At 38.1% G+C, this 23,155-nt stretch overlaps 3 protein-coding genes across 6 annotated transcripts in view; 2 read left to right on the top strand and 1 right to left on the bottom strand.

The window, feature by feature from the left end:
- LOC18773801 (serine/threonine-protein kinase Nek5) lies at window positions 1,514-8,377 on the top strand. The gene is made up of 14 exons (XM_007207590.2): window positions 1,514-2,384; window positions 2,506-2,572; window positions 2,686-2,751; window positions 2,870-2,916; window positions 3,024-3,069; window positions 3,174-3,254; window positions 3,338-3,380; window positions 3,494-3,543; window positions 4,133-4,214; window positions 4,290-4,339; window positions 5,201-5,274; window positions 5,644-5,695; window positions 5,780-6,418; window positions 6,502-8,377. The coding sequence occupies exons 1-14, from the start codon at window positions 2,287-2,289 to the stop codon at window positions 8,017-8,019; spliced, it is 2,913 nt and encodes a 970-aa protein (XP_007207652.1). The 5' UTR covers window positions 1,514-2,286; the 3' UTR covers window positions 8,020-8,377.
- On the top strand, window positions 19,154-21,755 carry LOC18773668 (NDR1/HIN1-like protein 10). Of its 3 annotated transcripts, none has more exons than XM_020567102.1 (2): window positions 19,154-20,154; window positions 21,689-21,755. In XM_020567102.1, the coding sequence occupies exon 1, from the start codon at window positions 19,416-19,418 to the stop codon at window positions 20,124-20,126; it is 711 nt and encodes a 236-aa protein (XP_020422691.1). In that variant the 5' UTR covers window positions 19,154-19,415; the 3' UTR covers window positions 20,127-20,154; window positions 21,689-21,755. The 3 variants fall into 3 exon arrangements, with proteins under 3 accessions (XP_020422691.1, XP_020422690.1, XP_020422689.1); XM_020567101.1 differs by having other exon boundaries at window positions 21,654-21,711; XM_020567100.1 differs by lacking the exon at window positions 21,689-21,755 and adding an exon at window positions 20,432-21,332.
- LOC18773821 (rust resistance kinase Lr10) overlaps window positions 21,485-23,155 on the bottom strand; it is a 30,496-nt gene continuing 28,825 nt past the window's right edge. For both annotated transcript variants that reach the window (XM_020567096.1, XM_020567097.1), the window contains 2 exons: window positions 22,938-23,048; window positions 21,485-22,784 (listed from right to left, as the gene is read on the bottom strand). In XM_020567096.1, coding sequence (XP_020422685.1) covers window positions 21,631-22,784; window positions 22,938-23,048 — 1,265 coding nt within the window. In that variant the 3' untranslated portion in view covers window positions 21,485-21,630. The remainder of the gene's footprint in view (window positions 22,785-22,937; window positions 23,049-23,155) is intronic.

Raw genomic sequence — 23,155 nt, 5'->3', positions numbered from 1 at the left:
CTCTCATGTGAGACCCCCAAGTTTTTTTTGGGGTACTTAAAAATCTATTTTCTCAACATACCTTCTAATGGATGATACAGTAGAAAAAAAGTATGAGCTTGTCCATGGAAACAAAAATAGATTTACGGTATGAAGAAAGAGAAATATAGAGGAAGAAAGGGGTGAGAAAATAATATTTGAGAATAAAATGGTTGAATATTACATTCCACCATTTGAAACCCATGTTTAGTAAGAGAAAATAATATAGGCTGTGTTTGGTATGCGTCACTGGATTGGTCAGTGTTAAATAGTATTTGAAACCCATGTTTGATAAGATATGGGACTAACTTAAATGGTATTGTATAGTCCAACAGTGAAAAAAATGCCGGACTCGCTCGTCTGATACAATGAGACTGAAATGTGGTTCACAAAATAGCACACGAGCAATTTTGAACAGGCGAGTCCGACACTGAATTTTCTGGAGAATTGAGAATGAAGTCACTTAGCTTGAATCAAAACCACCCCCACCATCACAGTCAAACTGTCACAGTCTCCATTATCAAATCTATCACTATCACCATGATCGTTAGACCACCGCCATCGAACCCATAACTAGCCACCACATGCCCAATCGAACCATCATCACCACCCATAATCAGCCACCTTATACCCAGCTCAACCACCATCATCACCCAATTGAACCACCATGACCATTAATTAGTGAAATCAGAGAGAGAGGGGGAGAGAGAGAGAGGGGATCGGTTGATGGTTCGATTGAGTCTGCAGCGGCATGAAGAGAGAGTGAAAAAAAAGGAAAGGAAGAAGAAGAGAGAAAGGAGAGAAGAGGAATGACATAGTTTACCTTTTCTTTGTACTTCTTGTGCACTCTCTTGCACTACCACCACCACCACCACCTCCACCTCCTTCACTACACCAGCACTACGTTCGCCTCCGTCATCTCCACCTTCATTGCCACCTCCACCAACTCCATGACCACCACCTCTATCTCCATCATCTGCACGATCCACCACCACCACCACCTCCGCCACCATCACCACCACTACCACCTACATAACCCCCACCACCTCTATTACCACCACATGCACCGCCTCCATCACTTGATTAGCACTCAACACTTTCAACATCATGCCAATTTTAGTCATTATCCACAAAAATAAATAGTTTGACACTATTTTTTATACGCACAATATTTTAAAAATAATATTTACCAAATGTGGAACTGCTTTATTTTACAGTTTATTATTATTATTATTATTATTATTGTTATTATTATTATTTTATTTAAATACAAGTGATAGTTTTAATTACAAGGGAAAGAGGGGTTTCACGCACATACACACACTCGGGAGTTTGAACTTGAAACCACTGATATGCAAATCAATGCTCTTTTCTACTAAACTAGACTCATATATTACAACTAATTATTTTCAAAACACAATATAAGTAGAGTTTTTTTAAAATAGTTACAACAATACCAAACTAACCATCACTCTCAAATTTCAGGTAGTATATTTGAACTGACTCGGTTCCCCATCCGGTGCTTGAGGCTCTCTCCTTTGAATCTTCTTGTATTGGTTGTCCTCACGACTTCACCTTATCATTTTATTTTCTTTCTTTAAAAAAAAAGAAAAAAAGTTGAAAAATATAATTTACTTTTATCTTTTACGCCGCATGGAAAATCATTTTTAATTTCAGGAAATAAGTAGGACATCAAATTAAATAAATAATAATAAGAGAAGAAAGTAGAGGAGATGTTGAAGTTGGACAGCTACCCACCTGTGTCGGCGTACAAGGCAGCATACCCATTACCCATAATCGCACTCTAAAGTCTAAATCAGTCTCAGAAGCCAACCCAACCCAACCCAACCCAAGCCGAGGAAGGAAAGGATAGAGAGAGAGAGAGAGAGAGAGAGAGAAAGACAGAGAAAGAAGAAGAGAGAGAAAACAAGACCAGAGCTTTACTTAGAAAGTTGGCTACAGTTTTCTTCACACCATCATTAACTTACTTACCAAATTCAGATAATAGATTCTCACATTTCCCATTTCGCATTTCCCATTTCCTCACTTGGACAACTGAAACACCCCCAAAACGGCACCGCTTTTGAGCAATGAGTGCGCGCAGTGGTTGGCGATCCGTAGATTGAAATTTGAATCCGCCATTATTATTAGCTTGCAAGAATGGCGTGAGCTTGGAGCAAATGCCAAACCAGAATCATTGACTCTTTCTACTTCGGAGGCATTGCTGTAATTCATTCGGGACCAGTGGATCGAGCTGAGCAGCAAGCAATGGAGTCAAGAATGGATCAGTATGAGCTTATGGAGCAGATCGGCCGCGGAGCTTTCGGAGCTGCCATTCTCGTCCACCACAAGGCTGAGAAGAAGAAGTAATTGATCTTAGCACACACATGTGGATATGTATCTAATGTGTTCGTGGATATGCTTGTGTGAATATGTGTAGTGTATGGATCAGATTTGAGGCTCATTTGGTTTTGATGAATTTTTCAGGTATGTGTTGAAGAAGATCCGCCTTGCAAGACAAACCGAAAGGTGCCGGCGATCCGCTCATCAAGAGGTAAGTTCAATCCAATCCTCCAGTTCCTGATTTTCTTAGTGTTGCATACAAATTTCCTTCTATTTCATACAGATTTAGTTTCCTTATATTTGTGTGGAAATTTGGAATTTTAGATGGCTCTTATTGCCCGAATTCAACACCCGTACATTGTCGAATTTAAGGAAGCCTGGGTTGAGAAGGTTAGACACAGTTGATATTGTGCATGTGTGTTGGATATACCTATGCCAGATTTGTAGTTTTTACTTTTTGAGCTTTTCGTGTTTGCGTTGAATTGGAAGTGTTGTATTCATAATGTAGGGTTGCTATGTTTGCATTGTCACTGGGTACTGTGAAGGTGGAGACATGTGAGTTGCCACAGTTATTACAAACTTCTTTTATTTGGCCTTGATTAATATAAATGTGCCTAGGTCCTTAATATTTTTAACCAGTTTTTCATCTATAAATTTTTCAGGGCTGAGTTGATGAAGAAGTCCAATGGGGCTTATTTTCCCGAGGAGGTGAGTATACTGATCTCTTTGTTCAAATACGCTAATGCACACACTGGTATTTTAGAATTCAATCTTACTGTTAGCTTGTGTTGGTGAATGTGGGAATTGCTCAGAAACTCTGCAGGTGGTTCACACAGCTACTATTGGCAGTTGAATACCTGCATTCAAATTATGTTCTACATCGTGACCTAAAAGTATGTTTGCCAACACTAGCACTTGTCATCTCAATTTGCAGTTTAAGGTTGATCAAGATTCATCTGTTTTGCTCTTTTTGCAGTGTTCTAACATCTTTCTTACCAAGGATCAGGATGTTCGTCTTGGTGAGTTCAAGATGGATTTGACAATGGTTTAGGACATATATATCTTCATATTGTTATTCAGATGATAATGTGTTTGTTCTTATTTTGTTCATCGTGATCTTGTCTGTATATAGGGGATTTTGGTCTTGCGAAAACTTTGAAGGCAGATGACTTGGCTTCTTCGGTATGTGCTACAATTTTCTTTACATCCAATGAACTATGCGTACAGCAATGATCTCTAGGTGTTTAGCTCATATCTAATGCTTAAGAAGTTTGATATCTTTAATTTCTGGTATTATAACGGTGCAATATAGTTCTAGAGGTTGATAAATGACCCTGCTATGTGTACATTAGATAGTTACACCGTTATAATAAAGGAAGATATTGAAACATTAGATAGTTATACTAAGTTGGCAGTCTTGTATAAAGATACTGCTCTACCTAATTTTTATATTTTATATTTTTACTATTCTTGTGCATATTGGCGTTCAACAATGTAACTTGAGAATATATGAAATTTCTCTTTCTTTTGCATGATAACTTTTGTCAGATGTACTTCCGTTCACATTCTAGCTTATCCTTTTAAGATTTAAGCAAATGAATGTTTAGACGTTCAGAGAATAATATCAAGGGGTCAAAGCGAAGTTTTTTTTATACTATTAAATATAAAATGAAAAGGTTCTTTTTAAGCGTTCAGTTATTAGTCTGTGCTGGTGATAGAGACTTTAGTGCTATTTGTGGAATTAACTGTGTTCCTGTACTTCTGTGTGCAGGTGGTCGGGACCCCCAATTACATGTGTCCTGAACTGCTTGCAGATATTCCTTATGGCTTCAAGTCTGATATTTGGTCTCTAGGTATGTTGTCTTATATATAAGTCTCTAACGTATATGTTATTTTTTCTGTGGCTGAAATGGTTGATTTTTCGCCAGGGTGCTGCATATATGAGATGGCTGCTCATCGACCAGCATTTAAAGCTTTTGTAAGATTTCTTACAGTTCTCTTGGCATTAATTCTTTGTGTTCAATATGATTTTATGGGAATTCAAATGTACCAGATGATAATAATTTTTCCTTTTTACACAAAACAGTAAATAGCATCTTGAACTCCAATTTATTACAAAAAAAGTAGAGGAAAACAAGAGAAGAAAATCCTAGTGGGTGTGTATTTTTTTAAAATCTGATTTGATAGGAATTCTCATCATGGTCCTGTGATGGGGTGATTCCCTGTGCACTTTAGCAATGGTTTCCATAAATGTATTTGAAGTGGCCAACAATGTTCTTGAACCTCAACTTTTAATTATACCCTAAATAAGAAAAATATATTCAAGTAATTTGTGTCATTGACGGAGTCCAATTCTGATCTAAATGGCCTTTCTTCTTGTAGTGGAGGCCTTCATAATATCATATATCCTGTGCAAACCATCTGATGGGCAGTTTACATGCTTTTAAACAGTTTATATGTTTGGGAAGACAAACTGCTTCAGGTGCTGTTTTCCTCTTTAAATTCCACCATCTGTTGGGGTTCTTTTTTCCTTCCCCACCATTTCTTTTATGGCACCATGGAAATGCCTGGTTCAAAATGATGTGTGATAAAAAGTTTGTGCTCTCACACATTGTTAACTGCTTTCTTCAAGTAGCAAACGTTTTTGGTTAGAAGGGAGGCCAGAGGGGCAAGGGGGAATATGATCTCTGGCCTTGGTGTGGGAAAAATTTCTCTACCATAGGAGCTACAAGGCTCCACTCCTTAACTAGTCAACTTTTTGCTGTCATGAACCATATAAATATCTTGACTAGTTATTCTTATCAGAAGTTGAATGTTTGCATTACACCTGTTGTTTCAGGATATGGCAGGATTGATAAGCAAGATTAATCGTTCCTCTATAGGTCCTTTGCCGCCTTGCTATTCCCCATCCTTGTAAGTTTTTATCTTATATTGTTAAGTTTCATCTTCTTCGAGTTATGTTTGTGTTCTCAATTATTTTACCTGGACTTGGCTCTTGCTCTGCATTACTGTGCCTTCTGCCCCTGTATCATGAAAGATATATATAAATATCAATAGGTGCAGACACACACGTAGAACTACACATATTTTGAAAGGATGTACATAAACATGTCAACACGGGCGTTCGGTTGGTAATATTAAATGCTTTTCGTGCTTATAAAAAGGGTGGAGAAATGTAATTTTCACTTTTGGTTTTCTTCCAAATAATTGCTTTACTGTATATTGTTGAAAACTGGATGCTCTATGGCATGTTAATCAATCTTGTGGCCATTGTGCATGCAGGAAAACACTAATCAAAGGTATGCTGAGAAAGAACCCTGAGCATCGGCCAAGTGTAAGTGTCTCTTTAGGATACTCTACTCAACTTCCACAATTTAGAGCAACTGCATCCTAATAATTACGACTTCCACTTTGTCAGGCATCTGAGGTTTTGAAGCACCCTTATTTGCTGCCTTATGTTGAACAGTATCGTCCATCCTTTAGCACTCGAACAGCCTTCTCTCCCGATAAGCCTATATCTAGAGCTCGTGAATCTCGAAGAAACATGGCAGAAAGCCAAAACAGTAATGGTTCAAGCAGTGATAAAGACAGTTTGCGTTCAATTGAGAAAAACATTCCAGAAATGGAGTCAAACTGTGATAATAAAGCTACTGAGACAGATTTTGTTTCTCTCGAGGATGAAGATGGCTCTGAGCAGCTCCTGCCTACTGAAGAACATGGCCCAAATGTTTGTTCTGTTAAAGTGGAACAACAGTTGATAAAGCCTTCTCATTCTGAATCCAATGTTGAATTCAGGCAACCAAAAACCATTAGGAATATAATGCTGGCTTTGAAAGAAGGAAAAGTTAGGGAAAATAGTTCACCAATGAGAAGTAATCGTACAAAGGTTGGTGTGTCCACCCAGAGAACTAACACAGAAGCAGTGTCTAAAATACCCAGGCTGAGTGATGTTTCTCCTGGTATCAAGTCCAGTCCTGATACACCCACTGTTGCATCATCAATGGCAATCCCTGATTCTGCAAAACGGACACAGGGATCCCATCCTTTAAAGCATCCGGTAATAATAATGTTTAAATTATTTGTTTATATTAAATATGTGGATTTAACTGATTATTGATGTATTGTGGTTTATTTTTACAGTTACCCATAGTTGACTCCTCACCAAAACCTAAACCCAGAAATGATGGTACTCCTCCCCCTGTTCCTATAAAACAATTTTTTGATGATGGAATTCCTAAGCCTAGGCAAAGGACCCCTCCTACGCTGGCTAGACGTTCAACATTTCCTGGACGGATGAAGCAAGTCGGGGTTGATGTTCCAAATGCAGTGAGCTATGCTCCGAGGATAAGTGCTAGAGAGATAACACAGGAGCCTGAAAAGAATCCTCCTCAAGTGCCTAACGGTTGCCTAACAAACTTTCCTAGAGAGGTCACAGAAGAGCCTGAAAGATATCAAGCGACAAGTTCGAAAGGAATGCAGACGGATAGCAGCAATTCTATCTTCTCTTCTGTTTCAATTCAAGGATTTGAGATTTGTGATGATGCAACGACTCCTTTTATTGACATGACTGAGCAGGTGCTTCCTGATTATGGGAGTGTCACACACACTGAGAGTACAGAATCTCCACCAAGTTGTTCAGCTGCTACTCATTTTCATTCAGTGATATCTGACACTGCAAAAAACCATAAGCATGATAATAAATCAGAATGCTTAATTGAAACCTCTGAGGCTATTCTAGATCTTCACAATACAACAGCTGGTGACGAGCAAGTGAATTTAACTGCCGCTCTTGATCTCCCTGTCCCGGTCTCTGAAGAAAGATTTATTTGCAATGATCATACGCCTGTAAATAGGCCCAGTAGTACGCCTGGTACAGTGTTCCAGTCAAAATATACATCTACATCAAGTGGTCATGACAAGTTCACTGTAAGGGAACTTCTATCCCCGGTTGCAGACACTACCCTTTCTTCAGACCAAAAAAAAGACACTACCCTTTCTGTTGCCCCTCCCATTTCATCAAGCCAAAATTTATTTCAGCCAGATAGAGGAACCAGCATGCAAACTCCATCAGGTGAAAAGGCAGCTGCTGCTAATCTTCCTCCTGCTTTTGATGATGTCATACATGTAATACGGCATAGTAGTTTCCGTGTCGGGAGTGATCAGCCAGTAATGGAATCTGTGGAGATGGGGGTTCAGAATGTGGATGTTGGGAAGCTGATAAATGTAGTAAGGGACGAATTGGAGATGCGAAATGTGACTGTTCCTATTGCTCCTAAATCCTCAAACTGCTCTGAAACAGTAAGCCCGAAATCCAATAATTCTGATCACTCGGATGCCAAAGAAACTGAGACGAGGAACCTTGTACCGTCAGCTCAAAAATCTGATTCCTCTGAGCCAACAAAGCCCAGTCCTCCTATGACCGAAGAGGAAATACCAGAAAAGGAAATAATGGATGTCAAGTCTTTTAGGCAGAGAGCAGAGGCACTAGAAGGACTACTAGAACTATCTGCAGATTTGCTGCAGCACAACAGATTGGAGGAACTCTCAGTTGTTTTGAAGCCTTTTGGGAAAGATAAAGTCTCCCCAAGGGAGACAGCTATCTGGTTAGCAAAGAGTCTTAAAGGATTGAGGATCGAGGAAGGCGGGCGGAGTTCGTGAAGCTCTCTCTATAGTAAGCTTTCTCTTGTTGATGTTACTTGAAACTGCAATACTAATCTCAGCTTTTTGTCATGCCTCTTGAAAATTCAAATCCATTTTGAATTCCAAAGAGAACAACCAGGTCTCAAGTTTTTTTTTTTCTTCTTCAATTTGTAATTCTTTGAATGCACTCGGTTGTTGTACATAGTGACCATACGAATTATAACATTGTCTTCTAGCCAAATGTATGATATGCTGTTAGCTTGCAGCCAATGTTATTATTGGGGTTGTAACAAAACAAAAAATTAGTATTGCTGAAATTGTCTATCAGGTTTGTTCTTCGTTGTCGAAATCTAAAGAAATGATAACTGTTCTTTACTCATGACATATAAACCTAATGTTTATGTTTAGGGGCTACAGATAAATTCTTTGGTTAAGATTGAAATAATCTTCTCTATAATCTGATAAAGGTGATTATTAAGCTCAGTGAAAAAGGCCTCTAATATGTGGGCTTCAATTCCACGCATGCAAATCTGGCAAAGCTAAGAGTTTGTATTCCATACGGAAGAGAATTCAATGGTTACTTACAAGTTTAAAGTTGACTCTTAAGCATTTTAAAAAGAAAATGTTTCAACACAAACAAATTCAAATTCAAATTCAGTGGTTATCGAGGCTATTTAGGAATTAGAATTATAAACAAACAACAACCTCCTCCCCTCCCTGGTTACTGTTTCAAAGACAAGCAAAATCACAAGAAATCAGGGGCTAGCTAGCTAGCTTTTCTTGATAATTCTTAATCTCCTTTCTGCTTTCATTCGTAGCAAGCTGACACACAAACCCTAAACCATAAACCCTAAACATGTGTCTAGGAGCAGTGAGGAAGAATGATGAAGCCACACGTGGCAGTTGAGATTGATAGAAAAAAGTTACAGCCAAAGGAAGAGTTGGCAGCGAAGAATGAAGGAAAATCGACATACCAAAAGGTGGATGAGAAAACCTCTGCTTCCTTCCTCATCAGGTAACAGGAAGACCACCAGAGCTGAGGAGGCGCCCTGTGATGTACAGAAATGGCTTGCAATCAGCTGTTTGTTTTGGTTCACTTTTTGTGTGCGCGGTATTGCCGATTTATCTCCAGCAACGTTTTCCACCCCAAGCATCCAACTAGTCTCCTTCTCCGTTGACCGCTTCGACGTGGATGTTGCTGTTCCAGACTCTCAAATAACTGCTCACTGGAACATCACTTTCTTCCTCAGAAACCCTTATATGGCAGTAGCAGCCTAATTTTTCGAGAGATTTACGCCGAGGTCTTTTACAGGGTTGAGTTTCTACGAGGCGAATTCATGAACCCTTTTGTGCAGCAGCCAAAGGAGACCAAGTTGGTGTCGGCCGCTGTCGTGTCTTCTGCCACAGTGGTCAGCAAGAAGATAGTCAACGCCATTGTTGCAGAAAGGAGCAGAACTGGGGCTGTAAGTTTCGACGAGGAAATTTATGCAAAAGTCCTCGTGAAAGGGGGATGGGAATGGGTATTTGTGCTTTGTCAAAATCCAGAATTTAGGGTTTCTGTCAATTGTGAAAAGTTGAAGGTTCAATTCAATTCATCAAATGCAACAGCAACTGCTGGATCAATACTGCCAGGAGGGCCACGCGAATGCGGTTTTAGTTGGACGAATGATAAACGCTTAAACTATAATTAGATTTAACACGTGTCTTTTTGTCTTGGTTTTTTCGAGATTTAGGGCACATTTTTATTGAAGTCCTGATATTTTAAATCTTTATTTTTATGTCATTTTTATTTTGATACAAGCAATATTAGGGGAGTGGGGAATTGAGGTCGGGTCTACACTCTTGATTCTATTGAGAGATTATTGTGAGTGAGGGAGTAACATTATAGACATCTTGGTGCCCTTTCAGAAACGGTAACCCTATTTGTGAGACTAGTTTTTCTATTCAAACTTCCTACATGTACATCAAACAGTCAGTCAACCACTTATTACCTAGTCAGAAGGTAATTAAAATGAAGAACACAATATACGGCTAGTGATTTGCCTAGTGAAGAGGTGGAAAAATGCTAACTGTATGCCTTTGTGGATTGGTGATATATATTATATTATTCCTCAATATGAAAGAAAAACATTATAGTACTTCCAATATCCATGAAACTCAAAATCAGAACTCTCAGTCCAAGAAAAAATACATAGCAAAAGTTATATTCTTCATCTTCTAGCAATAATTCTGACTAGGAACGGAAAAGCTCCTTTGTTTATGGTGGTGTTTTTAGATTTGGATCGTTAGACTCCAATATAAATGGTTCCGGTGAACGCTTTCTAATTTCAACTTGAATGCGTCTTGCTTGATTCTCAGGATTTTTGGCTCTTTTTGCCTCCTCTTCTTCAGCCGTGGTTGGCAAGAAAGTGTGGTAGGTAGGGGTCCTCATGTTATCAGCCATGAGAGTTGAAGGGTTTTTCTCTTGTCTTTTGTTGTGGGTGAGAGAAAGTTGATGGTTGAACATTATGGTTTTGGTTTGGATTAGGCTTGTTTGCATTACATGCATGTAAAGGAGTTTTAGAAAATAATGAAAATTTTCTTTACTCTCAGATTTCCCTAATATTATTGTCATACACAAAACGTAGCTTTTTTTGATGGCATACATCTTGGCTTCGGATACGTATGAATGAACTGTCATATACAAACTTAGCTTTTTTGGCTGTCATACCTAAAAACTTTTTTTTTTTTTCTGCAAACAACAAATATATGCCTTTGCAAGAATACTGAAATCAACAAATCTTTAAACAGTGAAATAAATTTCTTTAAAATATAATTAAGAAGTTAAGATGATAATATATAATAGAAAATCAAAAAAACCGAGAGGATTTAGGTCTTGTAACTAATTTCCATGGTTTCAATCACAGTGTTGGCAACCTTGTTGGATCAACCTTTTTTACTTCTGAACACCAGTACCCATGCCCATTGATCTTTTTGTGAACACCAATAACTGTGACAATGATATGAATCGGTTTCTGTTCCTATTATATTTCTTATTTATTAAAATGCCAATGCAATATTGTAAGTCTGGCAACGCACCGATGTACTGCAAATCTGGCAAAGCAAGAGTTTGGCCATTGCTGGAATTCATATTTCATACGACGAAGAAAATTCAATTGTTATCTACAAGTCTAAATTTGACTTTATTTTATTTGTTTATTTTTATACGAGCGATATTAAGAAAAAGGGAATGAAACCTAAGACTTCAAATGTTGGAGTAAATACTCTTAATCACTTGAACTACAAAATTCTTGCATCTAAATTTGACTCTTAGTAGGTGAATTCATGAATAAAATAGGATAAAGTTGGAATGACTTGGTATGAGAACAAGTCATTCCCATTTAAGTAATTTACTAACCATATTGAAATCAAAATAATTGGGATAAAGTTGTAAGGTTATTTTTGGAGAACAGGAACCAACCACTCTTAGTTGATTTGGTTCTTGATTTTAAAGGTATGTGATTACAAATTTAAGGTGAGTCTTACATATATTTCATTCCTTATGTGTCGGTAAAAATTGGGGAAGTCAGGAATTGAAATATACTTCCTTTTTTTCCCATACTCATTGCTTGTAAGTGAACATGCCATGGTAGTTATCTTCTTTGGAACGAATTCCCCTTTTCGAACAAAAAAATAAAATAAAGAATCTACCGTATTTAGGAATTAGAAATACAAGCAAACAACTCCTCCTTGGCCCCTTTAAAAGACAACCAACAACGCCAATAACCAGAAACCAGGGGCTTGCTAGATTTTCTTATTAATTCATCATAATCTTCTTTCTGCATTAATTCGTAGCAAGCAAACACACAAACCCTAAATTAAACTAAACATGAGTATAGCAGTGCAGCAGAATGATGAAAAACCGCCACACGACATTGATAGAGAAAAGTTACACCCAAAGGTAAAGGAAGCAGTCAAGATTGAAGCAAAATCCGCAGACCAAAAGGTGGTTGTAGTTGTAGTTGACGAGAACACACCTCTGCTTCCACCATCACCTAAGAAAAATCTGAAAAGGGCTGATGATGATGAGGAGGAGGAGGAGGAGGAGGATAGGAACAAGTTCGTGACGTGTATTATCTACCTGTTTTTACTTGTGATATTGTTCTTTTGTGCCACATTGTATCAAACACCAAAAGGGTTTTCCTCCTCAAGCATCCAGGTGCACTCGTTTTCGGTTGAGCTCTTCAAAGTCTCTGTTCTCAACTCTCAAGTAACTGCTCTCTGGAACATCAGTTTCTTCTTAACAAACCCTTATAGCATTGTTAGGGTAACTTATCAGGTACTCGACGCCGAGGTCTTTTACAGAGATGAGTTTCTCGGAGGAGCATTGATCAGGCCTTTTGTTCAGCAGCCGGAGGAGACAGAGTTCATGTCGGTCGCTGTTATTGTCTCCCCCGCAGTTGTTAGCAACCAGATAGCCGGAGCCATTGATGCAGAAAGAAGCCAAACTTGGGCTGTGGATTTCAACGTCAAAATTCATGCAAAGATCCGCGTAGAATGGGGCGGTTGGCGATGGATTTTTGCTAGTGCACCAGGAACGTTTGAGATATGGTTTAACTGTGAAAAGTTGAGGGTTCAATTCTCTTCAAATGCGACAGCTGGATCAATATTGCCAGGAGAGACAGCCGAATGCGGCTATGATTCAGAGTATCGATGATCTTCTTATATGTGAATACTAGAGACTTTGGTTTACTATGATTGTATTTGTGAAAAGACTTTTCTATCGTGCATATGTTTAATTTTATTTTCACTTGTTTTTTTTTTTTTCTTTCTAATATATAATCTTTAATAAATTACCAATATCTTTACTGCAAACACATAAAATAAGTGATCATCGTGTTAACATATAGATTATTTTGAAATATTATTTGACTAAAGTGTGATTATTTTCATGAAATCGCATATAGGGAACTGTTCACCTGTTTTATGTTTGCTCTTGTGATGGAAGGGTAAAGTTCCCCACTGCCTTAAAAACCATTGACTGGTCAACAAGTCAGCTTTTTTTAGTGTGTGAGCGTGCCACTACTAGCAATGAAAACCCTAGCATACTTCTTTGAAACAGATAACTTGCGCCCCAAGTTATTGATTTCTAAATAAGCAATTATGAATTTGGGTGAGAAATATCTCCCAAGTAAGTTCTTTTCTTGCCTCAGATTGGTGAGGACTTCACAATTTATCTCAGTACAAGATTGGTAGTTCTGGCCAGAATAAATGATAATAAAGTGGACTGTTTTTAGGCAGAACTGCCTTTTACAAAACCAGAAAGAAAAGAATCAACTCTAGAAAGACAAAAAGAAAGCTGGAATTCCATTTCTGCCTAGATAGAAGTCTCTGATCCGGGCTAGACTGAGTATGTCTATGTTGGATTGAACTGTCAACAACTTCAACTGCTTAGCTTCAGCTGTAAATCGATACCAACGTTTAATTTTGGCAGAGCTTTTAATTTATTTCAAGCCTTGGGAGACTTTTGAACGGGCAGAACTGCGGCATCTTCAGTCTGAAGGGGCAGAAGTGGCTGGATTTGAGGACTTACTGAGCTGGAACTGCACTGTAGTACCTGTTCTGCTTGATCAGGGCTCTCCATAAATTTGTTGAGGTTTTCATATTTGTGAAAACTCAAATTCTGCTTGTCTTGGCTTTTGCTGAACCAAATTTGTAACGAGAGAATTCTCGTTTTGAATGACTTATTTCTCTAAGTCTGAACTTTGGAAGTTCTGATCTATAGCTGGCTTCTTTTTGTGGATCAACTGAGCTTTTAGTTGCTCCAGTTTGTTTTGAAGGTTCTCAGTGATCAAGTGATCATTTTGAGTTTTTGCATTTGGTTGATTTTTGATTGTTTGATTGATTGTTGAATTGAGTGTATTTTTGCTCTGTTCACCCTCTCCTATATTTATAAGAAATGCTTTGGAGTAGGGTTTCTGATTCTTTAGAAATTGGCGGCAGATTTTCTCAAAAGATCTTTCATTTTTAAAATGTAAAGAAAGAAGGTTTTTATTAACAGTTCTGGCAGATAAACCCTCAATGGTCAGTTCTCAAGACAATCACTTCTCTGTTTTTTGAAAAGAGAACCTAACCCCTCTTTAATTCCAGCTGCCCCTTGTGAGAGCTCAAACCATGATGGTTAGTTTGATTTTCCAGTTTGAACAACTCCATGTTTTCCTGCTTATCTCTTTTTGAGAACATAGCTTGCGTATCTCTTGAAAGATGGAGCCTTTTTGGGGTAGGAACATTATCTCTGAATATATATAAAAAGTGTTTTGATCTTCTGGTGGCAGAGATTCAGAGATGTCCCTTCTTTTGCCTTCCCTTGTCAATTCTTATCAACCCAGTTGAAATTGCTGACTTTTCCAAGTCAGAAAAAATCACGTGGGTCTGTTTCCTTTTGGGTTTTCACTTTTTACTTTGATCATGCCAAGCCCAATTTAGTTTCTTCGAAGCCCAAGTTTGAGATAGGTTCTGGGCTGGGTTTTTGTTGGATTTTGGATCTTTTGATTCCTGTTTATTTTTTAGAGTCTAGACTTCTCGGGCCCAGTGTTTTGTCTTTGTTATTCTGGGCTCTGTAGCGTTGGGCTGGGTACGCAGGATTTTGGCCCAAATAGGAACAAAAAATAAAAGGTAAAATCAACAACACTTGAAATCTCCTAATAGAACAGGAAAATTTGGAATAAAAATGGTAAGGGAACCGAAGGTATATACCTCTCATGACAATCGAAATCAATTGCAGAGATTTTTTACGAGCTTCTTGGTGCCAAGGGCAATAAGACAAATAACTCTAAGTAATATTGTTAGTACCTTCGGACTGTCGGTCATGTTATCTTAAAAGACATAATCGAAGAGATGATCAACATCGGTGACTTGGAGTTAAACTCGTCCTTATCGCAACAAATGTCTCAACAAATATGAACGAGAAGCCCATTCATCACCAGAAAGTGTGATAATTGTACGTAGGTCATGGAAACAATGAAGTTACTATTGTACATGCATGCCACAGTCGAGAAATTATCAAATTCTTACTTGTTATGAACTCATGACTGCACCAAGAGTAGAGATATGGTCATCCACAATGTTTCATCACATTGACGCCACAATTTCTGATCATAATCGAACTTGGTTGAAAGCCTCGTCTTCTCAAGATTCTAATGTACTTTTTCACGGAAATAACATATTTCTTTTTGAAGATACGTATGTGAATGAAAGATGTTTTGAGGAGATTAAAAGGGCTTGAAATTAAACTATGTTTGTGTCTCAATTACTTCTAAATAAGAAGTCGTGCGCCTCAAGCTTCCACTACTAGAAAATTAAGCAATACAGACCCTGTTTTTAGAGACTGGTGGACAAACAGTCCCTAAAAAAAAAAAGCTATTTGGAACGAAATATTATATCTCTGTCTCTAGAAACATCAAGAGACATAAAACCGTCCCTATTGTAATTACTACCCGTATTTTAAAGGAAAGTACTACATCCATAATGCCGTATATATTAGGAAAAACAAAGTACGTAATATATATGCCATTAGGCGCTGATATAATAAACATTGCCAAAATCCCTTTACAATGATGCCACAATATGAGTCACAGGATTTTAGTCCCTCAGGGCATGTTTGGGAGGTCTCACTGGACAGGACAGCCTTAAATAGTACTTCAAACCCACGTTTGGCAGGTAATGGGACTAACTTAAATGAGCTTATATAGCCCAACAGTACAAAAATTGCCTCGCTCGCTCTTCCAATATAGCGAGCTTGAAACACAGTTCGCACAATAGCGAGCTCACTAAACAAAACACGCGAGTCCAACGCGATACCGGTTTCTTCTTCTTCTTCTTCTTCTTCACTTAGACACTAGTCCAGGCAATGGACGCCAAGTCCTCCACTTCCGAGCCCAAGTTCATCGAAAAGGCTTGAAACCCAGTAATCGCGTTGAGATCTTGCTGCTGCTAATGGTCGCCGAAGGCCGAGCTCTGGTCGTACAAGTGGGTCAGGGACGACTAGGCTTGGGTCTCTGTTTGGCTATCAAAATAGCACACGGTGTCGGCCTTGAGCTTGGAAGGCAACGACCATGGGCTCCAACTTTGGGGGCCCTCAAATAGAAGCCATGATTCATTGAATTGACGCAAGAGTTGAAGCAGCCATGACAGATGCATAGAGTGGAGAAGATGATGGTGAGCCATGAAATTGAGTTGAATCGTTCATCGTATGAACAAATTGAGTAATGAAAGGTGATTAGGAAGAAAATTAGAGAAAGAATTGATGAAATTTGTGAGAGAATCACAACTGAAGAGTTTTTGGCAGGGAAGAAAATTTGAGAAAAAGGCAAACATGAGGGAAGGATCAAAATACGCGAGGAAGAAGAGAACAAGAAGAAAGGAAGAAAAAAAAAGGACGGGCTGGGAAGGAAAGGTAGAAGAAAAGGAGAAAAAAAGGAAAAAAATGAAGAAGAGATAAGATAGTTTAGATAGTTTAGCTTTTAAAGAATATTAAAATGTATTTGTTTTATTATTATTTATTTTTAGGTCAAAATCCTTAATTAAAAGTAAATATCAAATATTAAAATAAATATTAGAATTTTATTTATTTATAATTAAAATTAGGCTTAAATGCTAAAATAGTCCTCGTGTTTTACTATGTTAGTCAATTTAATTCCTGTGTTTTTAATTTGGCCAAATTGATCCCTGTGTTTAGGACCATGCGCCAATGTGGTCCATTCCGTTAAAATTGCCATTAAATAAACATAAATGTTTTTTTTTCTTTTTTGTTGAAAACCTATAAACTTATTTGAAATTGATTTTAAAATTTTAATTAATTAAAAAATATATTGAAACTTCATTAAAACCAAAACATAACGCTAGGAAAGAAAAAAAAAACAACAAGATGGGCATAATCAAGGAGGGGGGAGAGTGGGGCGACGACCAGAGTGGGCTAGAGGATTTGAGTGGCTCGGCTGGGGATGGGACAAATGGCCAGGGAATGGTGGGGTTGGGGAAGATCTTGCTGGGACATGGTCGGGCGGTAGGGGTTGTCTGAGAGAGAGAGAGAGGAGGAGAGAAAAAAAAAGAAAAAAGAAAAAAAGAGAGAGAGCTCAGGGGTGGGAAAGATTTGTGTTCAGGAGGTAGGTGTGTGTGTAGGGGAGTTGGGGCCTTTGGGTCTGGGCTGCGGAAAGTAGCTGGGGTGGGTTGTTATTGGGAGAAAGAGAGAAGAAAGAAGGGTGGTGGGGGTGGGGGCTAGATTGGATGGTGGTATCATCCTTTGATTTTAATTTCTTTTAGTTTTAGATTAAAAGCCCATACCAAAATTTTAGATCTTATTTAATTATCTATATTTAAATTGAATTCAAATATATCTATTTTTTTATTAATATTTAAACAGTTTTTAAATTTTTTAAACATAAATTTAACGGATTGGATTACATTGGCTAACGGTCCTAAACACAGGGATCAAATTGGCCAAATTAAAAATACAATGATTAAATTGGCCAACATGATAAAACACAGGGACTATTTTAAAAAGAAAAGTATTTTCATTTTCACTTAAATACGTTTCTTAACCATCACATCTAATAATTATTTTAATTATAAAATAAATAAAGTATCATGTTGAAATTGTTAAATCATTGCTATCAAGAATAAATAGTAAATAAAATTGAAGTACAAAAATTTAATCTCTGATTAATAATGTTAGAAATACAAGGCTTCATAAACTCAATACATATATAATGTCTCACTTGTCCTTATAAAATACTAATGCTTGGACCTAACGGTAACTAACAGAAGTCAACTAATTTGCTAGTTCTCCTCAAAGACCATTAATTAAAATCCATTAGCTGACCAACACACTTTGAGATTCAAAGTTTTGCCCTCTCGGTTTGAGCCTGACCAGTCATACCTAAACTGTTATTACTATTGTTACAAATGAATCAAAATCCAATCCCCAATCAGAAATAAAACAATATAAAGAAACAAATAGCCACACAAACCTCCAAATGCTACACAAAGCAAATGTTTGAATTCAAACATAAAAATACATGCATTGACACCCAACCCACAAATTTCAACACAGGTTAACTTATAGTCATAGTGGTTGTTGATAGCTAGCTAGCTGAAGGTCGTCCTTGCTGCTCAACATGACTGTTCTTGATGAACCCAACCCCAAAAGTGTAGGCTTATTTTATTAATTATTATTGATATAATGTAAGAAAATAATAATAATAATAATAAAGCAAAACGAATTGAGTTTATAGATTGAGGTAAAAAAAAAAAAGCACAAGATTCAGGTTGTGTTTATAGCTATCATATGCAATGGCATGTCCATCACAAGATGCAAAACAAAATTAAAGAAGCCAAAATTCAATTTAATCACTTATTTGGTTGATTGAAACAAACAAGTTAGGGATCATTGATGCAGGCTCATAAATTCTTAAAATGAAACACGAAATTGATTAATTTCATAATTTATTAGTTTGATTTGTACAATAAACCCATTACATATTGAGAAGCTTCTCTAACCCTCAATGAGGAAGAAAGAAATTGACAAGAAAAATAAACTTAATATTTCTCTTACTTGAATCTTGCGGCTTGTAGAGAGTGCTTTAATCGATCAAAAAACAAAAATTGAAGAACGAATGGAAGAGTGATAGCAATAGAATGAGGAATGTGGAAGAGAGGGCCTAACGATGAACGATAGGAAGGAGAAGAGAGGCGAGCGCGTGAAAGAAAAAGATGTCGTTAATTTTGGAATTTTGAAAGTTTCATTAAAACCAAGCGCCTCTTTAAAATTGATTCTCGTATAATAATAAAAAAATGAAAGTAACTCATTACTTGCTTTCCGTAATTGTTTTATCTCACATCAATTATTCACATAATAAGTGATTTTATTATCCTTTACCAAACAGGTTGGACTTTCAAAATTTTCAAAAAAATTATTTATGACCCTAAATAAGCAATACGAAACAAACACTTAAATACATAGACGGTTTTGATATTTTTAAATAGAATTTTAGTAGTGGAACCCACAATATGTAAAGTGAGCTAAAACAATCCGTTAAAATCACACTGGGCTAGATTAATGGAATCTAGGAGATTCCAGAATTAACGCGTAATATGCACGCAGACGGTGGTATTTGTCTTTATCTCAAAATTTATGGAAGAACAAATCTTTAACTCAAGAAAGAATGAGGCGCAAGAGCAAAACCCTCAAACTTGTTCCGATTCGCATTAAAAAAAACCCTAATTAATCCCAAATTCTTTACTTTACCCACAATTCAATCACTTTAAAAATATCCTTAGAGATTTCTCGTTTCTCTTTTCTGCTTTTCCCCACAAAATCGGCAAATTGATAAACCCCGAAAATCCCCCAAATTCCCAGAATTCTTCAAACCCCGAACATGACCGACCCCACCCGACCCGTCACGGGCTACCCGGCCCCGCCCTACGCCCAGCCCAACGGCGGCTACCCATACTCTGCCAACCCCACCCAAACCCAACCCCGAGGCCCCTACTCCAACGCCTACAACCCACGAGCCGCCTTCATCCGTCGCTTCGTCGGCGCCATGATCGCCCTCTTCGTCATTGTCGGCTGCATCCTCCTCGTCGTCTGGCTCATCCTCCGCCCCAAGGTCCCCGACTTCCGAGTCGACTCGCTTTCTCTCTCCAACTTCAACGTCTCCTCCGCCTCGCAGTCCGTGACCGGCACGTGGTCCGTCGGCTTCATGGTCTACAACCCCAACAAGAAGCTCAGTATACGATACGACGACGTCGAGTCCTCTATCTACTACGGCCCCGGCTTCATTTCGGGGACTCGGGTTCCACCGTTCGCTCAGGGGACTAAGGATCGGACTTCTGTCAACGCGACTTTCTCGGCGGCGAATTCGTTCGTTGGCGCTTCGGTGGCGCGCGGCATCGACGAGGCCAGGGCACGTGGGAGCATGAGCTTCAACGTGAAGCTTTTGGCTAGGGTTGAGTTTCGGAGAGGTTGGTGGAGGCTGAGGCGGCGGCTCTTGAGGGTTTTGTGCAGTGGCGTGGCGGTTTCTCTTTCGTCGAAAGGCGGATTGAGTAGTTTGGCCGGCGGGTCAAGAGATTGCCAGGTTGTTGTTTGAGGTGGGAGCAATGCGTCTGGTGCAAATGGTAATTTTTTTAATCTCTCACTTTTCAATTGAAGTCTCTGAAATTGTGACAAGTTAGGAATGAAGAATGTGTTGTTGTATAATTAGTAGTAAGATGAGTTTATGGATTTAGGTTAAGTTGTATATATTTTTAACTACAATTCTTTTGTTGTTTCTGGTTAGTGATGGTTGCAATTGATTTTTTTTATTTTTTTTTTGTTTCTCCTCCCAAAATACTACATCTTAGCTGAGCTTGTTTGCTTGTTGTATTCAGTTGATTATTGTTGTCTTTTTGATAGAGGTCAAGTAGAGCTCATTCGCCTTTAATGGCTCTCGGTGTTTATTGATGGAGGGTTGCTTATCCTAGAGGATTTGAAAATGGATGGAGGCAACATTATTTAGAAAGAAACAGAGTAGTTGCTTAGAAAATCTGTCTCATGCTTGTTTTGGCTTTGGTTATTAACCTCGTTGAATCCACCTTATGAGTGGTTGTTTAGAACATCTATAGGCTTTGCCGATCCTAGTGGATTTGAAGATGGTTGGGATATATGTTCAAAAATCAAGAGCTTTTTTTAGGGTTGAGGATGGGATCAATGATCTAATAACAGAGTTGTGTATAGAATGTGTGTAACTTTTAGTTTTAACAGCAATGTCTTCTACTTCTGTGATGTGTGTTATCTATGTCAGAAGAGAAGATTATACCACTCTACCACTTATCAGATTGGTTTAGTTGCAGTTTTTTTCTTTTAATTTATTTGTTAATCAAGTTTGTCTGCCATATTCCTATGTTAAGAATTTAGAATTTAGTGAAACTGGCACTTCCCTTTGGAAGGTCTCCACGGTCGGCCAACGTGGATTGTGCAGCTTAGGCTAATGTTTTTTAAGCTTTTTCTTTGTTCCTGTCTGTGGTTCAGTCGTGTAGTTTGCACTTTTCAATCTTTTAGCCCAAATTGCTGGCTCCATTAAGCTCTAGTTCACAAAAGGGGTATGGTATTTCCACATCAGAGTTGCATCAGATTTCAGCCCTAGAAATTAAGGAGGTTAGGGACTTGCACTAAGGTTTTTGAGTTTGAGTTTGAGTTTCACTTTGGTCCAAATCCAAGTCTGTAGCTTTGCTCTGAGTCTGTAAACTCTTACATATGGTTTAGTCATTGTCGGTAGAACTGGATTCTAATTCAGATATGGAGATTATTTGACGTATAGGGTCTTGTTTAATTTTGAACCCTTGATTCAAGCATAATAAGCCCACTCGATAACATATCCATATACAAATGAATTGTTTCTCTGGGGCAATTCATTTGGGTAAACCTATTTGTCATCAAAGTTCAAGTCATTGCATTTCTGGCAGGCAGTTTCTCAAACAATAACCAAAGCCAGAGGCTGATTATTTGCTTAAATCAATTACAACATGTAAACATATTTGTGCTATGATCAAATACAGAGTAGAGCTGCTAACTTTCCCTTACATAGATCCACATCGTGACTAATATTAATTCACTTAATTTGCATTCGCAATCAAAGTAATCTCTTCAGATTCTGAAGCACTTGATGCACAGGGACTTCGATTGTCCACACCAACTTCATCTGCAGGAATTTGTTGTGGGTATAAGAAAGGCCTTGGAGGCATTTGGAGGGTCTCAATTTCTCCTTCAAGCATCTCCACTACTTTATTCATTGAAGGGCGTTCGATAGGCTTCATTTGTATGCACCATAAAGCCACCATCATCATCTTCTTTATGATCTTCTTTTCCTCATCTGTTGCATCATCTCCTATTTCTATGTCCTTTCCTGCCTTCAACTGATCAGAAACCCATGTCGGAAAGTAGATTTGGCTAAATTGGCTTGATTGTTCTATACCCGCATTCAGGTTTTTCCTTCTACCAGCCATTTCCATCAATAGCATTCCGAAACTATACACATCAGCTTTGTACGAAACACCTCCAATGTTTTTGTAGAACAGTTCTGGAGCAATGTATCCCATGGTTCCTCTTGCTGCAGTCAAAGATACAATGCTATTATCCAATGGGTATAGCTTTGCTAACCCAAAATCAGAGACCTTGGGAGTAAAATTCTCGTTTAGAAGAATGTTGTGAGGCTTGATGTCAAAGTGCAAAATTTGCATGTCACAGCCTTGATGGAGGTAATCAATACCACGAGCCACTCCAAGTGCGATTTCAAATATTTTATGGCAACTTAAAGACACATCTCCTTGTTGAGAAAAAATGTATTTCTCAAGAGACCCATTAGACATGAAATCATATAGAAGAGCACGTTTTGAACCTTCAACACAGAAGCCAATAAGTCGCACCACGTTAACATGACGAATCCTTCCAATGGTAGCAACCTCATTGATAAAGTCTTGGCCGTTATTAGTTTTGGACTTGCCTAACATCTTGATGGCTACAAGGTGACCGCTGCGGAGCTTTGCCTTGTATACAGAGCCATAGCCTCCTTCACCCAATTTGTCCTTGAAACCTCTTGCCATCTTTTTGATGTCCGAGTAAGAGTACCTTATTGGCATGAGATTATTATTACTCTGTAGAAAGTCTTCTATATTCTCATACATTGACAAGTGCCTCCTTCGCCATTTATATATTAGCAGTGCAGTTACAAAGGGAAAACCAATTGTAAATTTGGCTGCTAAGTATAGTACTGCATGTTTCACAAAAATGGAATTAATGAACACGAAGTATAATAATGATAATAATAATAATAATAATAATAATAATATACTCCCTTTGCAAATCCATCTCAATCAAAATAAGAATATTAATGTTCCAGTGATCCACACAAGTATTCTCTTACCTAGGGGAGCGACTGCACATCCCAGAAGCTGGCCAAGGTATAATCTGTAACCACCCATAGAGAAAAGCCTGTCAAAGCCTAAGAACGCATATATGGGGTGAATACGGTATCCTGCAACAGAAGTAAAGAAATCAATCGATCAATGGAATGACTAAGGTGGTTAGTCAAGCGAAAAGGCCAAAGAAAAGTAAACGTCTATTTACAAAGTTGAGGGATCC

Source organism: Prunus persica, chromosome G6, assembly GCF_000346465.2.
Source record: "Prunus persica cultivar Lovell chromosome G6, Prunus_persica_NCBIv2, whole genome shotgun sequence".
NCBI lineage: Eukaryota > Viridiplantae > Streptophyta > Magnoliopsida > Rosales > Rosaceae > Prunus > Prunus persica.
Note: the sequence above shows the minus strand (reverse complement) of the source record. Positions and strands in the feature narration are given on the sequence as shown.